Source organism: Pungitius pungitius, chromosome 1 (genome assembly GCF_949316345.1).
Source record: "Pungitius pungitius chromosome 1, fPunPun2.1, whole genome shotgun sequence".
NCBI classification, from domain to species: Eukaryota; Metazoa; Chordata; class Actinopteri; order Perciformes; family Gasterosteidae; genus Pungitius; species Pungitius pungitius.
The window spans coordinates 27,126,164-27,151,438 of NC_084900.1; the positions used below are offsets into that span (position 1 = coordinate 27,126,164).

The 25,275-nt window shown below is 43.9% G+C and overlaps 1 protein-coding gene across 3 annotated transcripts in view; it reads right to left on the reverse strand.

Annotated features, from left to right (window-relative positions):
• Positions 1 to 398: 398 nt before the first annotated feature.
• The window catches only part of kazna (kazrin, periplakin interacting protein a), a 121,510-nt gene continuing 96,633 nt past the window's right edge, over positions 399 to 25,275 (reverse strand). Inside the window, exons 5-11 of one of the 3 annotated variants that reach the window (XM_062563982.1) lie at positions 13,974 to 14,165; positions 6,953 to 7,089; positions 6,435 to 6,605; positions 5,938 to 6,021; positions 4,823 to 5,012; positions 3,311 to 3,447; positions 399 to 2,921 (exon numbers count right to left, since the gene is read on the reverse strand). In XM_062563982.1, the coding sequence (XP_062419966.1) occupies positions 2,751 to 2,921; positions 3,311 to 3,447; positions 4,823 to 5,012; positions 5,938 to 6,021; positions 6,435 to 6,605; positions 6,953 to 7,089; positions 13,974 to 14,165 (1,082 nt within the window). In that variant the 3' untranslated portion in view covers positions 399 to 2,750. The remainder of the gene's footprint in view (positions 2,922 to 3,310; positions 3,448 to 4,822; positions 5,013 to 5,937; positions 6,022 to 6,434; positions 6,606 to 6,952; positions 7,090 to 13,973; positions 14,166 to 25,275) is intronic. The other 2 variants (XM_062563988.1, XM_062563985.1) reach the window with 2 other exon arrangements.

Here is a 25,275-nt window from a genome sequence, read left to right on the forward strand (position 1 = left end):
AAATCCGGAGGAGGTCAGGCAGGAGGGGGTCAGTGTTAGAGGTCAGGGGTCAAATAAAAGCAGAACATTATTGACACCGAGTGCTGACAAATATGAATAGTGCTCCAACAATCTGACATGGCTTCCTTTTCAATCTCTTCTGTTTTCTGATCAATGATTTTAATATCAAAGTGAAAGACGAAATGTTTTCATAAGGAATTATAATTGGCAAAGAGAGGAAAGGAGGCCATTGGGAAGCTTTTGGTGACGCAGTCCTCTCACAGATGGACTTGCAGGGTTGAGGGAGGCTGACGCACCTCCAGCGTAGGGGGACAAATCAGAATTAGAGCCACACCAAGACAAATGAACATGTGAACACACAAACACGTTAACACCGGGAAAGAGAGGACAGCCACATGGAAGTTCAACGTTATTTATTTTTATTTTAAAATAATCTTATTCTTAATTCTTTTGAGCGTAAATTTGTTGCCATGCCTTTAAAAGTTTGCTACTATATCCACTTCTAAACATCTCAGGACCTCACAATCGAAGTCCTCCAATGAGGCCTACATCTTTAACATTAAATAAAAACTCTTTAATAATAATATTAATTTTATTTCTGTAATTTACAAAAAGTAAAATATTTGTGGAAAAAACAAAGAAAACAACAAAGAGGCCACGGCTCAAAACATAGAAATCATACAATGTTTGTTTTTTTATATGTTCTTCTTCCCCTCAGAAGAAATAGCCTAGACTTCCACATTCCACAAGTAGTGGATGAGCTGTTGTTCTTATACATAACATTAAATATAAAAGGACTTATCTATGAATTACCTTCGTGGTTCACCGCTAAATCTAAAATCTGGGAGCCCGAATGCAGCCTGAGCCGAATGCTAATCTTTGCGTGGCACTGTGGTTGAACACAGCTCCGCGGTAATCTGTGACTCTGCAGTGTTTCAGATGAGCCTGACAAACACCCCGTGTTAGTTTAATATCGAGGACAGAAACGATTTCCTGGGGGTGGCAGTGCAGACTCCGGCTCCATCCAATGAAAGGAAGAAAATAATCCAACGTCTTTAGGCATTCTTGTGCTTGAAGAAAGACTATTAACCTTTGGCACAAAGTTAATTGCTTTTTTTTTCAGCTGGTTGGCTTGAACTGCATCAGAATTTGGGGGTCATGGGAGAAGGTATATACGTTTGCTTCGGTTTGATTAGCCTGCTTGAATCGGATCTCTAAGCTGCTGTGTTGGCACTCATTATTGTTATAACAGTTCCTTTAATGCCTGCTCTAAATTCAGGCCTGTGAAGTTCCGATTTTCTGGTAACGTAACCTAATTCCTGAGGTTTAGAAAAGCCTTGACCACTAGTATAATACCTACAGCGTCTTACCTATGCTACCATAATAGCTTTCTTTTATTAGACTAACTTTCCCCGGAATGATTCTACCAGCCTTTAAGTATTAATAAAATAATAAAGATACAAGCTGCTGTAAGATCCTACAGTAGGAAAATGGTACAAAGCCTCATGAATAAGTGGGATAATTACTAAAGCATTCAAAGGGTAGTGCTGGGTTTTCTTTGTGACTGTGTGACTCTGCTGACCATTAATATATTTTAGATGTAAGTTTACATACAAAGAGCCTTGTAGGTGCAGATTAAAACGTTCTGTGTTTAGTGTTTGGTATGTTAAGCTTTTGACATTGATCAGAAGCTTTTTTGGAACAAGAAAATCTAAAATCTCCCTTCGAAGCAGGTAAAAACCATAAACATCACAAAATGAGCAATGGATCACTCTTTTTTTTTTTTTTATACCCTCTACAATATTTGCAGAGAAGGACATTCATGCCGAGCCGGTTTTTGTTCCATGTGCATGTGGGGACTGGGACTATGTGCATGCATGTCGCACAGTATCTTCTATCTTGACTGATAGAAAACACATTTCTTTACATTTCCTGTTTGGCTTCACGTTGATGTGGAACAAACTGTTTTGCATGGAAAGTTTATTCCTCGCTTAGAAGCGTCTTTGAAGTCCCATTCGAGCGAACATCAAGGAGTGCAGCTATCTTGGCGGCTGAGAGGTTGGTTATGCGACCGAATTAGAGGCGGATTTGAGGAGTCTGCATCTTTGCCGCTAGGAAACTGTTCTCATCATGGCAGTGTGGAAGGAGGGGGATGGACCAAGCAGGACAATAAACAGGGAGGAGCTCAAGTTAAAAAGGTGGTGCAAGGAAGGGAGTACATGTCAAAATTAACAGAAGGCATTCGGGACAGGGAGACATTTACACGCACAAAGTGCACATCAACTGTTGTTATTTACAAGTACAGCAGTCCTTCAAGTTTCCAGTTGAGTGAAAACAAAAGGTCAAAATCGAAAGAACAATTAAAAGATCCAGTAACACAGTCGTCTTGGAGAGCAGATACAATAGAACATATCCACAGGGTCGCTGAGTCACACTGTCCACTCTATTTACAGGACTGTACATACATACAGGTGCATTCCGCTTGGTAAGGTTTACACTTGGGGCGAAGCAAGACACGCCCCCCGGCTCGTCACATGGCCTCTGACCATGGCCGACACACGCATGCAAACACTCCCACACACATGGAAGCAAGGATGTGTGTGAGACTGTACGGGCACACACACATTATTGTATCTGTACACACTGACATCAATCAAACACACACACACACGCACACACACAACACAATGCTGTCTTCTGATCACCGCCAAACGGGCTCTCCAGAGCCGGTTGGCTCGGACATGTGTGCTTTACCAGTCTGCATCTTCCTCTATGTAATAATCAGGCGTTGAAGTACCATCAAACAAACCAGGGTCGAGGGACTTGCGCTGCTTCCCCCGGGCGAAAACACGCGACAGAGAGCCCAGCCCCATCTTCTCTTTCTTCTTCTTACGCTTCGCCTCCTCCAGATCTTCTAGGGACTGGCGGGAGAAAGAGACAGCAGAGGGAAGGAGGCGATGAAAACACGAGCCGAAGGAACGCAGCGATTCAAGAGCGGAGAAACCAGCGGAAGTGGTGCAGGGTGGGCGACAAAAGACCAGGGAAGATAAAGATCAAACCACCGGGGGGGGGGGGGGGAGTGTCCCTTGACACGCTGCCAGGCATGCAATTATGCAACAACCCACAAACTAGTTTTCACATCAATTCAAGTCGCAGCTGCGGAACGAGCACACGACACGCTGCGTGGCGCAAACATGGATTCAGCCGGAACGACGGCGGGAGAAAAGGACAGCGGCGAGGAAGCAGTACAGCCGGCGGGGAGGTGGTCACTCGAGGGGGAGGGGGGGGGGGGGGGGGGGGGGGCTCTTACATTGCAGAGGGAGTGAGTCCGATGGCGTGGGGAGTTGATGTCGCTCGGTGTGGATGACCGGTCCCCCTCCAACGCCGAGGCATCGGAGAGGATGGAGGGCTGACGCGAGTGGCAGGGGCTCACTCGCACGGCAGCCACTAGAGCGGGACAAGAGGGAAAACACACAACACTCTTTTTGGGGTGCTATTGGGTGATCAGGGTAAGCACTGTCACTATACACCTAAAACAAAATATATGTTAAAAGACCCTGACCATTTGCTTTGGAATTATTCGCAATCATCTTTAGTTGCTAAGCAACAGTGAAAACGGCCTCACAGAGGATGTGTGTTCGAGTGTGTATCAGTGGAAAAGAAAATGATGTACATACTGTTCAACCAATTGCATAGCAATTTGGGGGTTTGCAACTGTTTGTATATTTTCTTTGTCTGCTTCTTCCTCCACATGAGCCCTTTTAAACAATCTCGAGGAGAACTGAGACGGATGCTGCTGAAAGCAAGGCTAGTTTGTGCAGAACTTTCTTTTTTAGGTGCTGCCTGTCGTCCTACTATTCAGGCTTTAGCTAGTTTGCTATGCACTTTAGCTGCAAATGTGTGCCTGTAGGGTGGGCCATGGTTCACGAAAGTAATTCTTCCTGCTTTGCCTACGTGAGCATAAGTCAGTTAAATGCTGAGGCTGCAGGAGCAAATTCTGTGATGGGCCTGAAAAGTAAGAAAAGTAAAAAAAAGGAGCCCAAAAAACGCAAATATAAAATAAAAAGCGTTGTAGAAAGTTTTCTTGAGAAGAAGGCTCCAGCCTGCCCCTCCATCCTGGACGTGTACGTCTCCAGAGTGAGAAGACGGGCAGGAAAGATTACTGCAGACCTTCACACCCTGGACACAACCTGTTCCATCTCCCGCCCTCTGGTAGGCGCTACAGAGCACTGAACGCCAAAACCAGACATACATTAGGCCATCTCTGATGAACAGTCAGTCAGTCAGTCAGACCGCCCTCCTTTTGCACTGTTAAATTATCACGTCAAATGCTGTCTTCGTTGTACAAGTTCACATATTCACATACATACCCTTGGGATATACAACTATATTGTGCAGTCGCTTAAATGTCTACACTTACATCCATTCCACATAACTACGGATATACAGAACAAGCCAAAAGTAGTGACACACTCTCATTGAACTGAATGAGAAAGTCTGTTCAATCTTATTACACACAATAATTGAATTAACCTTTTTTAATTGTTACTGAAACTCACGGAGAGCAAAACAAACACTAAACACCCAACTGTTCCTCCGCTGCCACCATTTGTCCAATACAAAGAAAAAGTTTGTGTGCGGCGAAGACAACTGCAAGCTGTAAAGCCAAAAATGTGTCCACTGGAGCTGCTGCATTAAGCGCATGGAATGGAGCAACCGGGGCATCATCAGCAGCCGTCGATCTGGAGTAAATGTGAGTGGAGCGACATCACATGACCATGCAGAGGTGAGGCTGCGCTGCAGGTGCTCAAGTCGCTCCTACCTTGTCTGTCAGTGGGATGCCCCGCGTGGACGTAGAGGGTCTGCTGACTCTGTCTGATGGCGGCGGTTAGGGGAAGGTCAGCATGCATCACCCACTCCTGGTTGTTGCCGTTGACAACCGTTTCCGTGGGCATGGCCACAGAGTGACGCTTGGGCACATCCTTGGTGAGGGTTGCTAGAGACTGTTTGGCCTTGAGAAGGTAAACAGACAGTTACAATGAGTGAAAGCTTTCTGGGTTGTTTGGAGTGAATTGGTGTCTTTTTCCTCTCACAGTTGTCTTTATTTATGTGTCATATGTGTAATCATATGTGTTTGGTTCTGTGTCCAGAACCCCACTAAGTCTCAGAGTGCAGGCGGTCAAGTGAGTTCTCCCCCGGGCTCCTCATGTGGTCGGTGCCTCATGAAAAATGCAGCTGTATTCATGTTTGTCTTTTGTTGTGCGAAATCTTTCCTTACCCACAAAGCCCAAAGAAGAGTAAAGCAGGAGAAAAATATCTGGAGGAAGTTTTTGCTTTTGGAGAAGAAAGTCAGTTTAAAATTGGAGAGAGCTTTTCCTGAAGTTTAATGAAAACGTTTCCCCGTCTCAAAGCCCAATTCACTGTCTTTTAACAGGAGCCCGGGGAACTGTGTTTTTATGTGTCTACGAAAAGCTTTGTTTCTTTGTGCGTGTTTTTTGATTAGCCCTCACTTGTTGGTGTTTCACAAATGCTTCAATTGTTGTTGTTGTGCAAATCTTATATCATCATGCCGAGCAAAAACAGGCTACAAATCAACACTGAAGCAATCAGCTTCGTTGCAATCATCTCCACCAACCAGCGGCCCAACCATTATCAATCATAGTCTTTGACATGCAAAACAGAAAATAATCACAACCCCCTGGACTTATCATTGGTTGTCAGAATATTCACCCACCAAGCATCTCTTTGCTCAATTCAAACCACATTCAGAACAATCGTAGCGGGGATCTGACGTTAGAATCACTAGGACCGGTCAGCTGGGGGTTAGTCAAACACGTGCAGCTGCTAAACCACAATTAGGTCACAAAGGAGGAGTGATTCCCAGGGAGCGGAAGGGTCAACAAGGGGGACAATTTCAAAGCTGGGCGACCATCTTACCCCCATGACCCTAGGAGAGCAGTCCCTGTCTGCGACCCGCTCAAACACCCGGATCTCCATTCTCTGACTGACACAGTTACTCATCTGGGGGTTGGAGACATGACGGATGGCTCTGCTGTACATTCAAAGGCTTTTTGACTATATGCAGTATAGACCCTGAGACAGTAGTAGTATAATCTGGGCTTTCTTATTTGTATCTTCATATGCTGCTATTATTTGTTGGGGTTATGATCTTGGCTACTTGTGTCGTGGCCTTGATAACCTATATTTTAGCTGTTTTTTTTTTGGGGGGGGGGGGGGACGACGACTTTATTTTACACAAATAAAAAGCATAAACACAAAGGCAGGACATTTGGGGGGGGGGAATCCAATTTAACAATGAAAAAAAAGGACGAATGTTTATTTGAAAACATGAAAGGGAGTCGCCCTCTCTGCCTGAGGAGCTGACAGTCTACCCCCCCCCCCCCCTCCCCCTCCCCTTTGTCTCTCCGTCTCACCATAGCCAGTTCGGCCTCCAGCTCCTTGATGCGGTTCTCCTTGAGGTCGAGCTGGGAGCGCAGCATCCCCGTGTGCTCCGTGGCCTCCTTGGTCTGCCGCCGCAGGTCCCACTTCTCTCGCTCCAGCAGGTCCTTCTCTTTGGCCAGTGCCTTCACCGCGTCCTCGCTCTCCTAGTGCACACAGAGATCCTGATGGATCGTTTCACACGCCAACCCTCCCAAATATACACGTGATGAGTGTGAAATGTGTTGAGCACCGCACCGGAGTCAAGAAGAAGAGACGGGTCTAACTTCACTTTACTTCCTGTTTTGTACCACTGCCTTCCTAAATCTGGTGTATACGTTAAGCTGCTAGTACAGCTGCTAGTTTCTTTTGCTTGAGCAGAATGTGCACACATCCTTAACAGATTCCTATCCAGAGCATGCACACAACCTGTGTTTTTTACTTATAAAAACACCGTAGTTGTGCATCAAACCAACGCAGCCAAACAAGAGGACACAAGAAATGGGGGCCGTACTTTTCTGTGCTGCTCATAGTTGCGTATGAAGTCGCGGAGCTGCTCCTCCCGGCTCTCCAGCGTGGCATAAAGCTGCTGCATCTGGTTCACCAGGTCTGCTTTCTCCACCTTCAGGCGCTTACGGTCGGACTTCATGGCTGCAACGAAGATGAGAGAGAGGGAGAGAGAGAGAGAGAGTTACATCACAAAAGTCCTCTTTTTTTGTTTGGTACAGTTGTGTACACCGTGAAAGAAAGAAAATAGCATGTTCTGGACGTTTATTCCCACAGATAAATTGCAGAAACGGGAAGTGCAGCATTTATTTTTGAACGGGACATTCCAGCAGTTTATTCATGAATAATTACCATGGGCGTTCAAATATAAACCAGTATGGGTAAAAACATGAAGTACGCCCCTGATGTTCCTATGTAGCGTGACTGCATGCATGTTGATGAAGGGGTGAATCACACATGAACCGACCTGTCAATCTCCTCTGTGCTGCTGGATTCTTTCTCATTTCTTTCCTCTCTCTGACACACTCTCTCTAATCCTCCGGCACCTCACCCACGCATGCTCATGAAGAATACCTTCAGTGCAGTTATCCACAGAAGCACTAATTTCCTCAATGACAACATGTCCTTTTTCTCTGCTCAGCATCTCCTGCTTTCTCTTGATTCTCCCTCTTAAAGCGAGACTGTTTTCCAAGCACCTGCTCAGAGACAAGTTCCCCGACAGCTTTCTTCCCAAACTGGCAACGTAGAGTTTATTTACATTTGATGTATTCTCCCTGTGTCTGCCCACTTCTGTCTTCTTCACTTTGACCTTATACTGTCCTGTCTATTCCTGGCTTTTTCATACCGTCACATGGCTCCCCGTTCCCTTCTTGATGCTTGTCATGTGTCTACCTTTCTTCTTCTCCTTCCCTCCGTTATCTCCCTGCGAGCCAGCTGTGTGTCATTAATTAACTTATATCACAGCCCGGTTAATTGCATGACATTCACAAGTTGTTGTCTTGGGAACCTGCCCAGGCAAGTGGAAATGAAGTGCGCTTTTACAAGGACGGATTCACCCTCTCATTTTCTTCTCCATTGTCTCCTGTCCCCTTTCATATCTCTCCCTGACACCCGCTCTTCACTGCTGGAATTCCTGAGCGAAAGCAATACTCAAGCCAAACTAGCCGGGGGAATTGTCGACTGGGAACATTTCTCATTGGCCAAGAGGAACAGGAAACCTCCCAGCACCTGCCTCGGGAAGGGAAATCAAAGCCGTCTTTGAGATGAGCCAAAAGCACTGTTGCTGCCTCACATCCTGCACCTGTGACCGTTTGGCACCATCAACCCTTCCTGGTGATCGGATACAAGAAAGCCCTCACTGTGACTCGGTAAATGGGTCCATTCACATAGTACTCTCACTTGCCATTTCTAACGTACATACGAGCACTTTCGGTGAACAAAGGGCAGTCCAGGGCTCTTACAGTTACCGTATACTTAAGAATGTGGGTGAGATGGGGAGTGGTGGCATCCTGCTCCAGGACACTCATACTAATGAAAGAAATACTCTGCGGATCGGTCTAAGCCTGGATGGATTATTACCAGATGAAACTAGAGGGGGCCACAGGGAATCATAGGGATGAAACTGGAGGAGGAGGCAGACATGAAGAGGAACTATTGCAGAGGCTTCAGTTTAATAGTCTTTTTTCTTGAATGATATCCATGCAAGCGCCATTGTTCTGTCTTGCACTCAACCCAGGAATGTAGTTTATGTATTTGAGGATTTTTTTTTGATCATGTTTTTCCTCTATTTTGTAACTGCACATCAATGGTTGACTTTCTGCAATATTGTGGGCAGCAACCATTAACAGTCAAGGCCCCTGTTATCACTGCTAAATGGTATAAAAATACCTGCCTGTATTATTATACACAAGATTTTGAGGAAATAAGCTTATTTGCTTTCTTTGTTAGGAGTTTGATGATAAGTTACTCTCATGTCCAATAAATGGGAAGCCACAGGCAGCAGATGGTTGGCTTTGCAAACAAATGGGAAACACAGAAATCTCTGCTGATCGCCTAACTTCACTGTGACACGACTCAAGCAAGTCCCTGCAGCCGGCCAGAGGATTAAACAAACATGTTAATTATTGAGCTAAGCTAACAAGCCACTGGCTCCAGATTCATATTCAGGAGACAGACATGAGAGTAGTATCTTTCTTCTTATCTAACTCCCAGAAAAGCAAACAAGCGTATTTCGCAAAATGTGTCCAAACAGAACTTTGAATAAATACTGTTGATGTATTGATGAATACATAGGTAGAATAGAGAGAAATATGCATGTCTATGAAGTAGATATAAATAAACAATGACTGGATTTACGGAGGAGTTGTTTATTTGGTTGGGATTCAGCGTTGTGCCTCCTCCGAGTGGAGTTGAAGGGTTATTAGGGTTTGTTCCAGTCACATCAAACTGCAGGGGGAGACGTGTGTAAACATGTCACAGCAGAAACTCATGAATCCATGCTGACCAGAGCTGCTGCTGTTTGTGAAGAAGAAAAACTACAAACTATCAACATGTTAAAAGGCCTGATAGTCTGAGGGTGATTCCGACGGCACTCAGCACTGCAATGAAATACTTTTGGGTCGCTGTTTTTAAAGGAACCGGATCAAACCCAGCCGCCTCGTTCACAGCGGCTCTCCTACCTTTCGCTGTGCATCGTATTTCACACACCACTCATCGCTTCTCTATGGTTTAACAACAACCCTCATTATCTGGCGTGCCACGTCCATTAGGGTACAAATAGAACAAGATCCCAGCCATCATTTCAGCCGAATAACATTTCCTGCCTTTCAGTTTTTTGGCTTGCAGTAACAAATGGAGTTTTTCCTTTGGTGTCTGAGATAAATAAAAGTGAAAGTGTTTAACAGCAATACAGATTTCTTTGGAGAATGAATGTCCATGCTATATGCAATGTTAACGCATGTCAATCAACCTAATATTGTGTTTTAGCAAAGGCCTCAATCCAAGTTTAGTTCACCTGCAACGACAAGTACACAAAGGGAGACCCACTTAACACACTGCCCTAGAAAATCCTGTCCTGCACATTAATGAATGAAATATCTCCACACTGACGCCGGTCCATATAACTTCAGCCCGAAAGAGAAGGGAGAGGCTTTTAGTCGGCTCTTAACATAATTATTTGGGGGGAGAGAACAAAAGAGACATCAGCTCATTGGAGGGAGTCCAGGGTTCACGGTTTGGGATTTAAATCTACCGGCTGAATAATGAAGTAGGAGCCTCAAAGCTGCATAGTGATCTCACCTCCTCACTTCCACTTCAAAAAAAAACTCACTGCCTGCATGAGGTTGATACCGGCACCAGTGCTATCTAACAGTCCTTAGTTTTTTCCATCATGGTTCATTAAAATGAAATAATGTTTCATTATCGACCATCAACAAAAATTACTGCCGATGACATATGACATAAGTTTCTGAAAAACCCAGAAGGTGGCCATTAAAGAGAAATCAAAGGAGACACACTAATATGTGATTTGTTTGTGCAGAAGCTACTTAAGCAGCAGAACTGACACGTCAGGAGATCGAGGAGAGAATCACACTTTGATCCAGTAGCAGCCACTAATCACTCACCTCTCGGTCTCTCACTGGATCCCAAAACAACATCTACTGCCGCTGCAATCTTACAAAAGGCTGAGCTTCATTTTTCAGGTGCAAGCTAAGCGAGGCTGGCGTAGTCGTGGATTCTGATTCAACACATTCAAGTCTAACCGAGGAGCGCTTGATTACCACTAGGAGTCCGCTGCCACCCAAACCCACTCCAAGTCATCTCATTGAAGTAGACTGAGGTGCAAATTCAACAGAAAAACCATCCTCATTACCTGCTATCATGAAGCTTCTGCCAGCAATGGGAAATAATCCATAGAAGACAGATGAATTGACTTTAGAATTATTTTTTTCTTGCCCAAAATTGAGTTTTTTTTTCTTTCTTTAAAAAAAAAAAAAACTTACTGCTGCAATGACTTTCATGTCAAGATGTCATGTAGCGTAATGATATTTATTTTATATTTGCGCTCTGACTGCGTCTGTGCACGTGTGTAATGTTGTTTAAATGAAGGAAGGCGCCTTGAAGTCAAGGACAGAGCTGCTTTGTGAGAACGCTGCAGCGTGAAATGACACTGAGCAGAGTGGGCAGCCTGTGCTGTGATGACACCGTTGCTGTCTGCTGCTTGCATTTGAGTCATGGACAGACTGCGAGTCCCTCAGTGATAGTAATTAACCAAAGCAGAAATAGCTAATTTAAAACAGCACATACCATGAAGACAACTTTGATGAGAAAAGTCCAAGTAACAGTCAAGAAAACACCTTTCAGAAACAGCCCAACTGCAGTAGCCTTCACTTTCAGGCTTTTGATTTCACCAAGACAGTTTTAGTTCATCATTGTTTGTGTACTTTAACGTTGGTGGGGATGAAATGACTTGAAGCAGCAGCTCTCAGGATGGATCGAGTGCCCACAGGCATCGGAAGAAACCTGCAATTGTGAGAGGTTGGCAATTACCCACGATTGCAATTATAGTGCTCACAGGCTCATGTCTGGCACACGTGGGAGTGAGCTCGGGCCTTTACATTGAAATACTCTGGGCATCACACCAAACAAAGGCAGAGGGAAAAAATGAAGAACAAAAGACTGAAAAGTGGTGTTCCTCTCTGCGCTCTCCATTTTGTATACACAGGCAGCAGAGAATCTGCACGTAATTCACCCGCAAACCGAGCGGACCATTCCCAAAGTAAACAGGTATTATCTTGAGAGGCACAGAGCAGAAAAGGGGATGAAGCTTTTCATTCTTTCTCTTTTTCAGCCAGAGTGGAACCACGGGAAAATAAATACAAGAAAACACCAGGCTAGTCTGCTTCACAATAGTTGGTGGGTGCCCCTTATTGAAAATAAAAACACCCAAAGAGCAGAAGTTTTCCAAACATTGCTCTCATTCTTTGAAGAAAACTCTCTGCCAAAGCATCTGGCGAGATGTTTCACAATATGCCAGCCTTGTGAAAACTGGGGAATATCAAACAGAGTGGACATCTTGCCTCTCATCGATTGGCAGCACACGGAAAACCCCTGCAGTTAATGAGGTATTCACAAGAACATCAGCCTGTGGAGCCTGGGTGTCTACTTGCGATGAACGAGAAGAACTCCTACCTTCAAATACAATAAATCGCAAGACAAAGAATGTTGAGCACTTTGGATTATTGCAAATGTACATCACCAGGTTTTGGTTGTATGGAAATGATCCTGTGTAAACAAGACTTGGAAACATTGCGAAAAGGTGGACTGTGAAGTCATTGCATCTTGCCTTCTGGTGTCCTGGCGAGGTTTTAGCTCTGCTGACTGCAAACACTTCTGCCTTTTTCTTCAGATAGAGATGAAACTCTTTATGTACCCGAAACATGCTAAAAACAGTCTCAAGTTAGGAAAATGACATGACAGAACTCTACTAACTGTGAATGTGGTGGACATGGCTGCTATCTGCCACATGATGAAAAATACACAATAAAAAGAGCTTAAAAATAGAAGTGCGATCGAGCCACAGTGTCAGCGTATGAGGATGAAGTGTGAAAAAGTGTCCCTGTGCCCCTCCCACGTCCTACGTCCTAATTGCAGACCAGATCCTCCCTGCTTAACGAACCTGGAGCTCGTCAGCCAACCGAAAGCGCTCTTCATGCCCGCTGGTTGTTGTCGGTTCTTGCTGGGCTCTGTAGGCTTTGGCCTTCAATACATTTACAATTTTACATTTTCACATTTGGCTTACAATTAGTGCATTCAACGGAGAGGGAACAGACCCAAAACAACAAGGATTTAAAAAAAGATTGCAATTTCTTCCAGGAAGCCACACTACAAAGTGCAATAAGTTAGTGCTGTCGTAAGTGCTAATGAAGTGCTAATGAAGTGCTACCGGGTCCAGGTATAGTCGGTAGAGGTGTGTCTTTAGTTTGCCTCGGAAGCTGAATAAGCTTTCAGCTGTCCTCATGTCATTGGGGAGCTTTGAATCGTTACATGGGTCTCATTACATGGGCGATTATTCTTTGAAAAGAAAGACACACTGCCATGCTGATGGCACACAGAAATCCAGTGTTAACTGCCTGGCAGAACATTCGTTCATTACTTTATCTTGTACAAAAATAAAGGCAATGTGTATGTGTAGTTTTGCAATTACCAGACCCAGAGCACATGGATCTGCTGGTCATTCACAGTGAGGAATCTGTAATGAGGACGGGAAAGATCTTTTTCACCCAAATGTGTCTTAATATAAAGTGTAGTGCAAAAACTAAATGTTCAAATGGTACTCCCTGCAGAGTGGGAATTGAGCAGTGCGCAGCGCTCTCTTGAACGTAAAAATGTGATGATGGATTATATAGTGGCTAATGGGCGCATTAACCACACTGTCAGATGAAATCTTCATCAAATAAGGGATTTCTAAAACTAAAATGTAGAAACGCTGGATTCCAGCAAACAACTTTTTGTTTTACTGGTGAATAATTTATGTGTGCTATGTGTACTAAACTGTGATATCCAGTAATATTTATGTCTGGATCACTCTAATAAACTAAAAATAAGCAAATGTTTCCATATCCCCTCAAGATAAATTAAAGCAAATTGCTTCTATGGGGAGAAACCCATGAAAATATACGCAGAAATATTAGGAGGAAATGATATACGGGAAATTGGCTTTTTATTCACTGTGGTTGCAATGAATCATTCATTTTTCGAAAAAGGTTTAAAATAATGAGAAAGGAGGAAATGAAACAGTATTTAACATTATCGTACGGTACAGCACCACTAAGGATCATAAAGATGCCGTCGAACGGTTTATCCCTTCAAGAAATGAATTACTCAAATGAACAATCAGTTATTTTCCCAGTTTGCCCCAACTAAAAACTGATAATCTTATCCAATAATACTCTTATCCTTCACTCTCTCATCGTCATCCATATTTAAAAACAATAGAGCGGCTGCTTGTTCACTGGAGAGCTCCTCACCTTGCAGGGCCTCCTTGGCTCGGTCCAGCTCCTGCTCCTTCTGGGCCAGCTGCACGCGCAGCTCGGTGGCCGAGAGCACGTCGGCCGAGCAGCCTCGCTGGGTCTCCTCCAGGTCCTTACTCAACATGTCCTTCATCTGCCGCAGCAGGTGCACCTCCTCCTGGAGCTGGGCCACCTCCTCGCGCAGCAGGACTGCAACGTGCATGGAGAAAACGCAGCTTTAGTGCATCAAAACTGAATAGACATGGTAATATTACAAAGGAGGTGATGGTTTCCTATTTAACTGGTATAACTACATCACATCACATTGCATCATCACTGGCACAGGTTAGGACCAGCACATGAGTTGAGACAAGTCTTTGATACAATATCTGCTGCCTGTTGAACTCGAGCGTGGTGGCGGGAAGCGCAGGTAAAGAAAAGCGGCTCGTTTCACAGTCAGTCACAGGTGCTTGAAGAGCTCCTCCCACGCATTTCCTCAAAGGCGCGAACAACAAAATGAAAACAGCAGCGCAGAGAAATACGTTTTTCTTCACAATTTGACTCACTTCAAATGTGTTAAAGTAGACAGAGGATTTCACTTGGGTTTAAATCAGCCACAAATGGCAAATGTCAAGCTTCAAGTTCTTCAACCTCCAAACATATTTAATCTGAAAAAATGACATTTTTGCACATTGAACAGGCTTGTCAAGGTGGAGCATATGGGGAGTAATTCATATAAGGATGAGTGGAGCCATTCTACTCAATTTCATGCATCCTTGGGGCAGGTGGTGGCGGGGGGGGGTGAGGGAAACTGCTCAGCCCCAATGTCGCAGGGCTCCACAATCAAGTGCCTCGCATAAATTACACTTCACGCTCCAACATCCAGACAACACTGTATGAAAATACTCAATCCATCAGAGAAGAACGGCAGAACTGAGAATAGGAGACTAAATATGCCAAAGCACCGTGAGAGGAGCAGAAGAACTCACAGATTTGCTTCTTCTTGTAAAGTTAGTCAATCCATCTGTGTGGCATTCTGTTGAGCATCCGAGTTTTAATACTGCGTTGTGTCATTCATCATTAATCAATGGAAGACTGGTGTACGTACAGGAGTAGTGCCACAACATTGAAAGGGTTACGCTAAAAAGACTAAGAAAAGCATTGCATTTGCTCTTAGCTATAGACATTAAAATGTGTGTCAGTCAACAGGATGATTGTAGGGTTTTATTAAAAAAAAGGCTTTTGTCTGTCACCTACGGGGAGGGTTTCCGTTATACCACGAGCAAGGACTTTATATATATTGCACCTGCAGTGAATCTAATCAGCTTCACAAAGGTGGCACTTCTGGTTTTCTGTGTATTCCCTGAATGCGTCGACTTTGACACATTTATTGAGTTAGTACGTCATCTTCGTCGTCGTCGACTTCACCCATGGGAGCGACACAGGTATCTTTGATCAAGTGTTTCGGCCATGGCACAAACACTTCTATCCTGCGCAGCACATGGATCACTTTAGCGCTCACCTTTCCTCCCCTGAAACCCAAATTAACCGCCAACACCAGCTCCCTGCTTGTACGATAGGAGCCCGTGTAGCAGGGCTTTCAGGCCTTTCATTAATGTCCACTGACTAAATGTAAGTGGCTGCCCGCTAAATAACCAAAATGAAATGTAAAAAGGGGTTATCGGAAGAGGGTTGAGAGAAAAACGTCTGCGAGCCGAGTGTCATTATACAGAGGTACACTTAATGGACCCGATAATGGAACCACATTTTACAGAGCAACTCAAGCAGCAACACCCTTATTGAATAAGAGCTGGCCCTTAGCAAAACCAAGAGAAACAGCTCATTGCAGTTTAAAAAACCCTTTAATGGTCACAGATTACTTTTGATTACTTATTCATTCAGTTTGCATGTATGGATTGTGCAATGGCAACCAAACAAAGGATAAATAAAGGACAAAGACTGAATGGACACTGTGTGTTTCATCTTTTATAGCAAGACATGAATACTGGATGACAAATATGTTTTTCATGATCCTTCTCTGATATACTTCTACAACGAGAATATGTTATTCAAAAAAAGAAATTGAATAAAGTAACCAATTCAAATTGTTGAATAATAATTAAAATATAAAGACGTTGCTTTTAGACCTACCGTAAGTTGTAATTACCACAACTTTGAGATGAGAAACATTTTACCCAGCTGTGGGATTGATCGCTGCTGAAGAAGGATAGATAGTGAACCAAACTTAATTAGAGAAAAATCGGTTAACTGCCGCAACAAAGAGAGCAAGATCGACTTGTTATTGTTATTGCAATCCGTTCAGGTGTTAAAATAACCATTCAACAAAGTTACAGACATGGAACATGGTGAATTAACTTAAAGGAAGTCTCTTTCATCATCGTTTATCCATCACTTACACTGTAGCCTACCTTCCTATTTGAATGTGATGGAATTTTATTCATTTCTTTGAATCATCTTTGTTTTTTTAAACGTTACATGTCAATACACTTCTCTCGCCATACTGAATCGTTTGCCTCTCAATAGCCAATTAGTATTCTAGTATTGTAAAACCCAAACTGTGCTTACTGTAAAGGATGTGAGAGAATATGCAGCAGAACGATATCATTCCCCTCTTTCCCAGAAGATTCTCGAGGAGACAGAGGCTATATGATAAAAAATAAACTTGTGGAAAACAGGGATAAGAATTTCCTTAGTGAAGACAGCCAGGGGGTCTACAGGATAACAGTTTGCCGTCTGGTTAAATTATCATCGTTATCAGCTGTGATAGGAAATGCAGGATGAAGTGACATTAGTTGGGAGTGCGAAGGGGGACCTGATGTGTCATTGTCTCCTCCCGCCTTGTGCTGCACGAGAGCGCAGTGCTGGAGCTCTCTAGATAAGCCAGTCAGAGGATGAGTGAGGTGGGGGTGGGCGGGGGGGCAGCCACATGTTTTGTCAACGTCGTCCCCAGGTTGGTGAGAAGCATGCATAGCAGCTAGCATTACAAATTGATAAGTGCAATCTCACCTCAGTCCTCCCGGCAACGTCAACAGTCCTCCCTGCCAACGGTTTTGAAGCTTAGACCATCGATCTCATCTACTGTTTATGCAAATGAACAGAATAATCGTATTACTTGTCTAAGGGATTACATTTTGTCTCACGCAGCCCAAATAAACGGACTCTTTCTCTGGTAGGGGCTGCTAGAGTTTTGTTGTTTACAACGTTGTGATTGTCCACAGCCGAACTGCCGGCACACGCGGCGCCGAGTGATGTCACATCTGGGCTGATGGCTGAGGCCAATACGGACAGGCCTTCCACTGGCATTCTGTCTACTGGCTGGCAGAGGGCAACGGCTCCGGCTGCATGAAGACTAAACGTCTAGGGGAAAATTACCCTACTTCTCACTTGATTTATTAATCCTAAAAACATGACTTCATGCTATTAATCGTTCATTTCAATCTCCTGCCGTTTGGCATGATTGTTAATGGTGTGCGAGCAGACCGCTTGGTGAGATTAATGTAAGATTGTATGGAATGAGTAATATGAAACAAAGTTGAGCTGACTGCCTTTATCTGAATGAAGTGTGTTTTATGAAGCTTTTGTGCCTACAAAGGGGGGGAAGCCCGGTGTTGGTTGAACCCATTCATCACACAATTCAAAGCATTGAGAGCAAAATAATAAAAATATGTTTTTACGAAACGACATTCAGAAAATGATATCATGACATACATAAAATAATAAATACATCCACATGTTCCACATGCCAATGAATGCAGCTGTTACAAAAAGAGAAAAAAAGAGTTGACAAATATATAATATACGACGAAGTTTGACAGCACAGGGTTGTGTTTTAGTTTGCAGCGGTGGCACTCTGTTGCCATCACAACCTTTGTACTGGCAGGGATGAGAGGATGCATCAGGGTCGGATACTCGCTGTTAGCTCAGCCTTCAACACCACCTGTCACAGCACATTGTTCTGCCCCTAAATGGCAGCTTCACATCTGTCCGACAGCACGGCGTCGATGATTGAATTCATAGGACACAGTTTATAGCTGTATACTTGAAGCCCTTTTTTGCAGGATGTGTTGCCATTATGTCAATCCTTTATAATGACATCATAGTCACCAAAGTGACTCCTGGGATCCGGAAACCCGGTAAATAGCTAAAAGTCACACGGGGAAAAACGTCAGAGGCTTAATGTGATGCTCCAACAGAAGTCCTGTGCAACTGGAGTGCCACAGGCACTGACCCAAGGCCAATGACCACTGATCTCTGCCATTCACTGGTCAGGGGAACAAGTATTCTGCCCCTCCCTCCATTTCTGCCACCATTCCGTTACAATTCCCGAAACGAGATGGCTGGCCATTATGATTCATCGAAACAGTAAATAAAATCTCTATCCCAGGCCACTGATGTAAATGGCAGCTTAACTGTGTGCATTTGCATAATAGCGACCCCGGCTCAGCCAACGTTGTGTCGGTACAATGAAATATGAATATGATAAGTGTAATTTCCTATTTGTATGATTGAAGCAAAATGGCTGGAACGATCTTCCTAAATGATCCTTCAGCCTCTGTGAAACAGCTTCGGTATGTTCCAGACCAGTCATAAAGTGGTTCTAAAATATCAGCGCCACTCTGGGTGCCCCAAATCTGTCATCTCTTAAACTTAATTAAAAGGCGTTTTAGGAGAAAACATGCCTTTTAACCAAGAATTTGACTTGTTTCTAATGTGTCTACTTATTGACTAAATCTGGTATTTTTTACCTGGGTCCTCAAAGAATATTTAAACACTGTAATTGGTGTATCTCATGTAATGGTAACGCTTCGTGGGCTTTTAACGGCCATGTTTTAATCAGGCCTTCATGTCAGCTAGTTCATGCATCGCTTCACGATGTCCTGAGACAAAGACAAACATTCACACTTCATTGGAATAATCTAAAAGGATTCTGACATAAGAAACTGCTCTCACTCATGCGAATTAATAGTTTGCCGCATTAGACTTAATTTGGCCTTTCCATAATCCATTTAGCACATCCACCCTTTTTCCAACAAATGCAAAATTTACTCCAATTTAGCGCTAAACCATTTACTTTAATTCATTTTACCGCTCCATACGGGTTTTTATTTTGCAGTATGCCCAAAGTCTCCCTAAACTCTGAGCTCTGCTGTTATTTCCTCTTCCATTCCATTTCCTATTTTCCCACTTCTATGGCCACAGCAGGGCCCAGAAACCAAAGTGTCTAAAGGTCCAGTAATGTGTCAGAGTCCAGTGGCCCCGCGGCAGCTGAAATGAGACTTGGCTGAAGCGGGATTGGAGGTTGAAGATTGATAGGGAATGACAGTATGTGTCTGGGGGGGACATATTTAGATTGGTTCTCCATCTTCAGAGCGATTTGGAGGCAAAAGACGGGTTGGGTTCAATTTTTGCGTGTTACCGCAGTCAAAATCAATTAACTGAACTTTTGTTCCCACAGAATTCTGATTCAGCCGACTGTCAGAGGGATGAGATACTGGCCAGGCCACAGCTTTTTACCAATGTATGAATAATAGAGCAGACACACGGTACATGCTTTTAAACTGTTTCAAATACTGCAATATCATATCCCATCTGAAACAATGCTCCTATCACGAGACAGAAGACCAAGTCCATCCTCACAACGAATGCTGTTCTGCTTCTTGTTATTTAATGACGGGGCGACGCTGTAAGGAAGTGCAGCACCACCAGGCTGAAGGCACAGCTTCTTGAACTACGGATGTTCAGGACAAAAGGAGCAACGGAATTCAGGAATGTGTTGAATAAAAAACGGAATGAAAGAGCAGTCGGGGTCAAGAATTTGAGTAGCAAGTGCTTTCATGACGGGAGGATACAGCCCACATCCTCTTGTTTGTTTTGGACTTGGCAACTAAACCGCGGCCCTGCTTGAATAATTACATTCAAACCAATTCTCTTTCAAACCCATCAGATATTTTGGGGTGGTTTTAAAGTTCAACCCCTGTCAACAATGCTTTTGAATATATTTTGAATAAATAAATCCTTGATGTCAGACTTTCAGTTGAACCTCAGATGCAAGTGAAAAAAACTACTTTAGTGATCTCTTTTAGAAGTCCAATCAAAATAGTTCAGTTAGTTATTAATTTAATTGAATTTGCCAGGATAATTTCTGTTCCTCTTCCTCTCATCTTTGAACCATGTGTCGCAATATCTATTTCCTTAAAAAGACTAAAAGCATTCATGATTTCGTGATGCACTCACAGGGCACACACATTGTTTGTTATTAACTTGAAGCTCACCTTGAAGAAAACACGCTTTTAGTCCCATTTAGAACATAGAGTGCTGGTGCACTTTATCTACTTGCTGCCTAAATGAGTACAATAACAATAACAACTAACTGTAACCACTAAAATGATCCACAACAAAATTCAGCCACAAAACCGTAGAAACTAAAAGAACCCCCCTGAAAAGGGTACTGTTTTTTTTCTTAATATCACATCAGGGCTTCTGTTCTCAAGCTAATATGATTATGATGCATATAATTTTTTCCGTAGTTTCCTGAAAGCATTCTTCTGTAACCAAATCTAGTGCATGAAGGCAAACAGATGACAACAAGGAAGCTCCAGCGATGAGACAAAGTGTGCGCTTAGATGGCAGCAGTGGAGCTCAATGAACCCTTTTAAAAACCCATCTCCAAACCTGTACAGTGTCACTTATTTACAGGTGCTCCCTTACAGTGGTGAAATGAATAAAAAATGTACTGAATATCAATCGGAATTTCATTCATCTGTAACAGAACATTTCCTTTTCACTCCCTACACGCACAGGCTTATCTGCGACAAGTCAGTTCAGTGGGTGTTTTGACTCCCGTTGCCTTCACTATCTGTGTGACAGAGCAAAGCACTACGAGCTATGCTTCTATAGAATAAGAATGCATGAGAATCAGCTGTGTTACTCAATAGGAAACGACATGCAAGACGGCCTGCAGGCTGATGCCGCTGCTCCGACGCGGTTCTATTTCACGATTACATTTTAGGAAGCACGCTACTTAAACCCAGCAGAACATTTTCAATCATGTAAAACATTCTGTTCTACACACAGACTGGGATAGATATGTGCAAACACCCACACATTACTGAAGGCACGATGGGAAACTGATTAATCGCTGCCCTTTGCAGACATGTACGCAAACGGCAGCCATTATCTGACCTTTATGTTCCTAAAGGAATCTGTCTGTGTCCTCCGGACGAAAAAAAAGAAGAAAAAAACCCCCAGCCAAAAATGTAAAAAATAAATAAATAATGAATCGACAACCTGCATTAAAAATAATGTTACACGACGGTGCTGCGTTTCGCTGCATTTGTTTAGTTTTACTGACTTTTACTGACTAAACAGCAAATATGTCTGCTTCAGGTAATGCAGTGTTGACGTTTTCAAATCACTCAGCACTTACACTGCATTATACCAACGGTAACACTTGCAAAGATAGATGCAGACGGACTGTGCAAGCAGTAACAAATGAGATGCCACAACTCATTTCAAGGATCTGCATATTGATTTGAATTGGAAGAAATAAACGAGATGATGACATGCACACACACTAATTGAATTTCAACTGGCTGACTGTGATTTGAGCTTTTTAATATCACTCTAGTGTTTAATACAGAGAGGGCGAGGTCAACGACATCGTCGCAAATTAGGTGTTGAAAACGAGCTTGATTGTTAGCGACAATTGTGAAATGCATCTCTTTCATAAGCAGCTCTGTGCCGAAGTGGAAGCACACGTGCACAATTTTCTAAACCAGATCCTGAAACACCTCATTCAGGGCAGATTGCCAAAAAACCCCACTATTTCATAGTGTTTTTCAGCTTGAATGAGATGAGGTGATCATTAATACAAGTCAGAGGCTGTGTCTGAGTCGCGCACACTCACACACTCATCTTTATGGACCACTGAAAGCAAATACATCAGTGGCTCGTGACGGTAGTGACGCCTAAAGCGCTGACTGATGGAGGCAGCCTGCAGTGTCTGCCAGTGCTTTGCTCAGGATTAGCTAGTCAATTCTCCTGAGCAGAACCATCGCCCCGCGTCGCCTGAGGAGATGACAGGGTCACGCCTGATGAAAACGGGATGAAAATGGGGAGGAAAAAAAAACACACCTGGCCTCGGGGCGCTTCCATAACACTCCAATATTCTGTATTAACGGAGACAGTGATGAAGAGATATTGGTATTCAGGATAACACATACAGGGATGGATTTACTGTTCATTGATGAGCACACCAGTGTGAAGTCAATGGTGTCCCTGATGCTCTTAAGATGCCTCAGAATGTTTCAATTAACAATCATACATGACAAAGAAAATCTACGAATCTGGAACCTAAGCAAATCATTTTTCATTCCCTGAATTCCACAGAACTAAAAGGATTCCACAGTCTTTGACAGAAGCCGCTAGCTCCCGTCAAAGACATTTAAATGACGACGTCACTCCCAGCATGAACCCTCCTCTCCACTCAGTCACTGTCCATCAAGTCGAACATCGCAGAATCTGACATGCACATGCTGGCAATCCTATTTCATGCTTCAGGTCCTTGGAGTAATGGGGGCTGAACTTGTGCTGGAGTGGGGTTGGAGCAGAACTTATCAGAGGGAAAGATAAGAGCCCAAACTCAGACGCATTCCACCACGATCTGTGTCATTTTTCTGTCTGTGTCTGTGGATGCGATCAGCCACACTGGCCAGAACCTGCATTGCTGTCCACAGAATCTCAAACAGGCCAACAGGGTTCGGCTATTTAAATATCCTAAACACATTCAAGTGTCTTTATTTCTTTACACAGTTACATAAGCAGCCCTTTCTCTCGTTGTCACTGTCTGTACTTGTGCCAAACTGGCTGTAATCTGTCAAAACAAAGCGTCGTTGTTAAACGACACGACGAGAAGACCGCAAACTGTGAGATTACTGTCGCTCTCAGGCTTCCGATGGACAGACACTCTGCACGGGATTTAGATATTCATGGTCACAGAGATTAGCAGTAGAGTTTCCATGAAACTAGAAGGGGTGCTGCGCAGGTCATTGGGAACAGTTGGTTGAATTGAAGATGATAGCTGATGAATAAAATAATGGAGGGATAAAGCCTTTAAAACACAACTGGGGGGAGTCAGAGACTGTGAGTGAGCTAAAATGGCGGCCTTCTATAGAAAAATTATAATGAGGGTGGAAGCTGGCAACGTTTCTCCCTTGGGTCCGTCCTATTAGCTCCAGGCAATGTATTATCCTCCACTATGAAGTACCGGCTGGCACTCACGTGGCAAGTGAATGCTGCAAAAAACACACATAGAGCCAATCCTAGGATACCGTCATTGCAGAAATAAACACCATTTGCCTATTTCAGTGGAAACTAATTACGTGTGCAGAGCTCTCTCTCAGTTGGTATGTTAATGACCTCATGCTTTACTCAGGTTCTTCCTCCAGATTCAAGCTACAATTTCTGCTTTGCTCCTGGACAGCTTAACCAAACATGATGAGAATGTTGATTCGGTTGCATCGGGCAAGGCAATAATTGCCTGCTGGTCATGCTTGACGAGCCGTGCGGGTAGAAACATGTCATTCATTCAGCCAAGATAAGAAACAGCATCTTTGCAAATACACAAGCATTTAACATTTGGCTATTTCCACTGGCTTATCCTTGTGGTTCCATTTGATTCTCACACGTTGTTAACACAGCACTATTGTGTTGATCTAATTTGCACCGGGTGTTGCTATTAAACATCTTGCAAACAAATGAACACTTATTTTCAGAGATTCCATTTGCAACAACATCTGATGGAATTTGTGCAATAAAGCAACTGTGTTGTGGGAGGATATCTCAGTGAGGCGACCAGGGCTCCGCAGAGAAACTTTATTCAGATTCCACTGCATCCTCTTGTGAGGTGGATGAACGGATTAGTTGAGACAGGCGCTGTAGCTGAGAGGTGTTTGGATGAGCGCCGGCACACGTGTGACAAATCAGGCGTGTGTGTGTGTGTGTGCATGTAGTTGAGAAATGTGCTTTGGTGCCGAAGGCTATCAGAGCGTTTATTTATAGTCTAGGCCAAATCTGAGGGCAGACCCTGTGTCCCCATGGATACAAACTCAAAGTCTGCGTACCTGTATGAGGTGCGCTCACCACTGGGGGAGAGACCCTGCACTCACACCAACCCCATCAGCCAACCTGCACGCGGCCACGTAGAGAAAAGCCCAGGCCTGGGAGACAGCGATGATCTGGCTGACAAAGTAGAGTGCCCGCAGGCTGAAACCCCCTCCTCCCCCTCCCAGGTTGCCTCCTGGGACAGTTAATAAAATCCTGGGACTGAAATTTGTAACTAATGGTTAGGGAGTTACATTTGTTCCTGCTTTTTGGAAAGGAGCAGGGATGTGTTGACAGCTTCATTAAACAAATCTCCGAGACCGAGAAGTCTGTCACTGTGAATGTGAGCTACCCTCTCGGTGACTTGCAGAGAGACATTTCTGTTGGATGAGCTGCGGGGGAATGTGCAGACGACAGTGGGATGAATCATATTTGTGACTGCGACGACGCAGCCGAATTAATCTGGGAATTAGCTTGGGAGTAGATGTGATTAGACGGCAGGCTCAAACAGAGGGAGATAGATAGGACTTAATATAGACTCTGATCAGTTGTTTCACTGATATCTCTGACTTGACTGTGACAGGCCGCCGATAATCTTTCATTGCTTGCTGCAATCACCTTGTAGCACAGTCGGTGAAAAGAAGGCCACAATTACAAAATTACTAAAAACGGCCCACGTGCTGCAATGCATCGAAGCGTTGAATGACATGCATGCACAGACAAATACGAGCATGCACTGGGAAGCTTGGGGGTGAAGGTCCACACGCACAGCAGGACCCTAAGTGAGTGTCCTCTCAGGCAGTAACGGGCTGTCCAGTGGAAACCAACAAGGGCTTCTGTTTGATAGCCTGGTTCACAGAAGGTGTTGATTCGCAGTGTGAAGCCCTCTCTGACATCATATCGCTCATCGGGAAACACTGTTTTTTCAGCCGTGAGACATGAAGGACAAATGCAATGTGAAATGATCTGTCTGGCAGACGGGCCGGGCCGAGTGGAGCGGAGGAACCGATGTTTCCATGGGACTCTTTAACACAGAGAAGATCAACGCGAGCACATTTCGCCGTTATTCTGCTTGGAGGCCATAATCTGCTGCTATAGTTACAAGCAATAATGGCCGCATGACTAATGTTTTACATGTTCAGTTTGAAAAGACAGGCCACAAATTACCCCGGCGGTAATCACAGAGGCTGCCACAGAT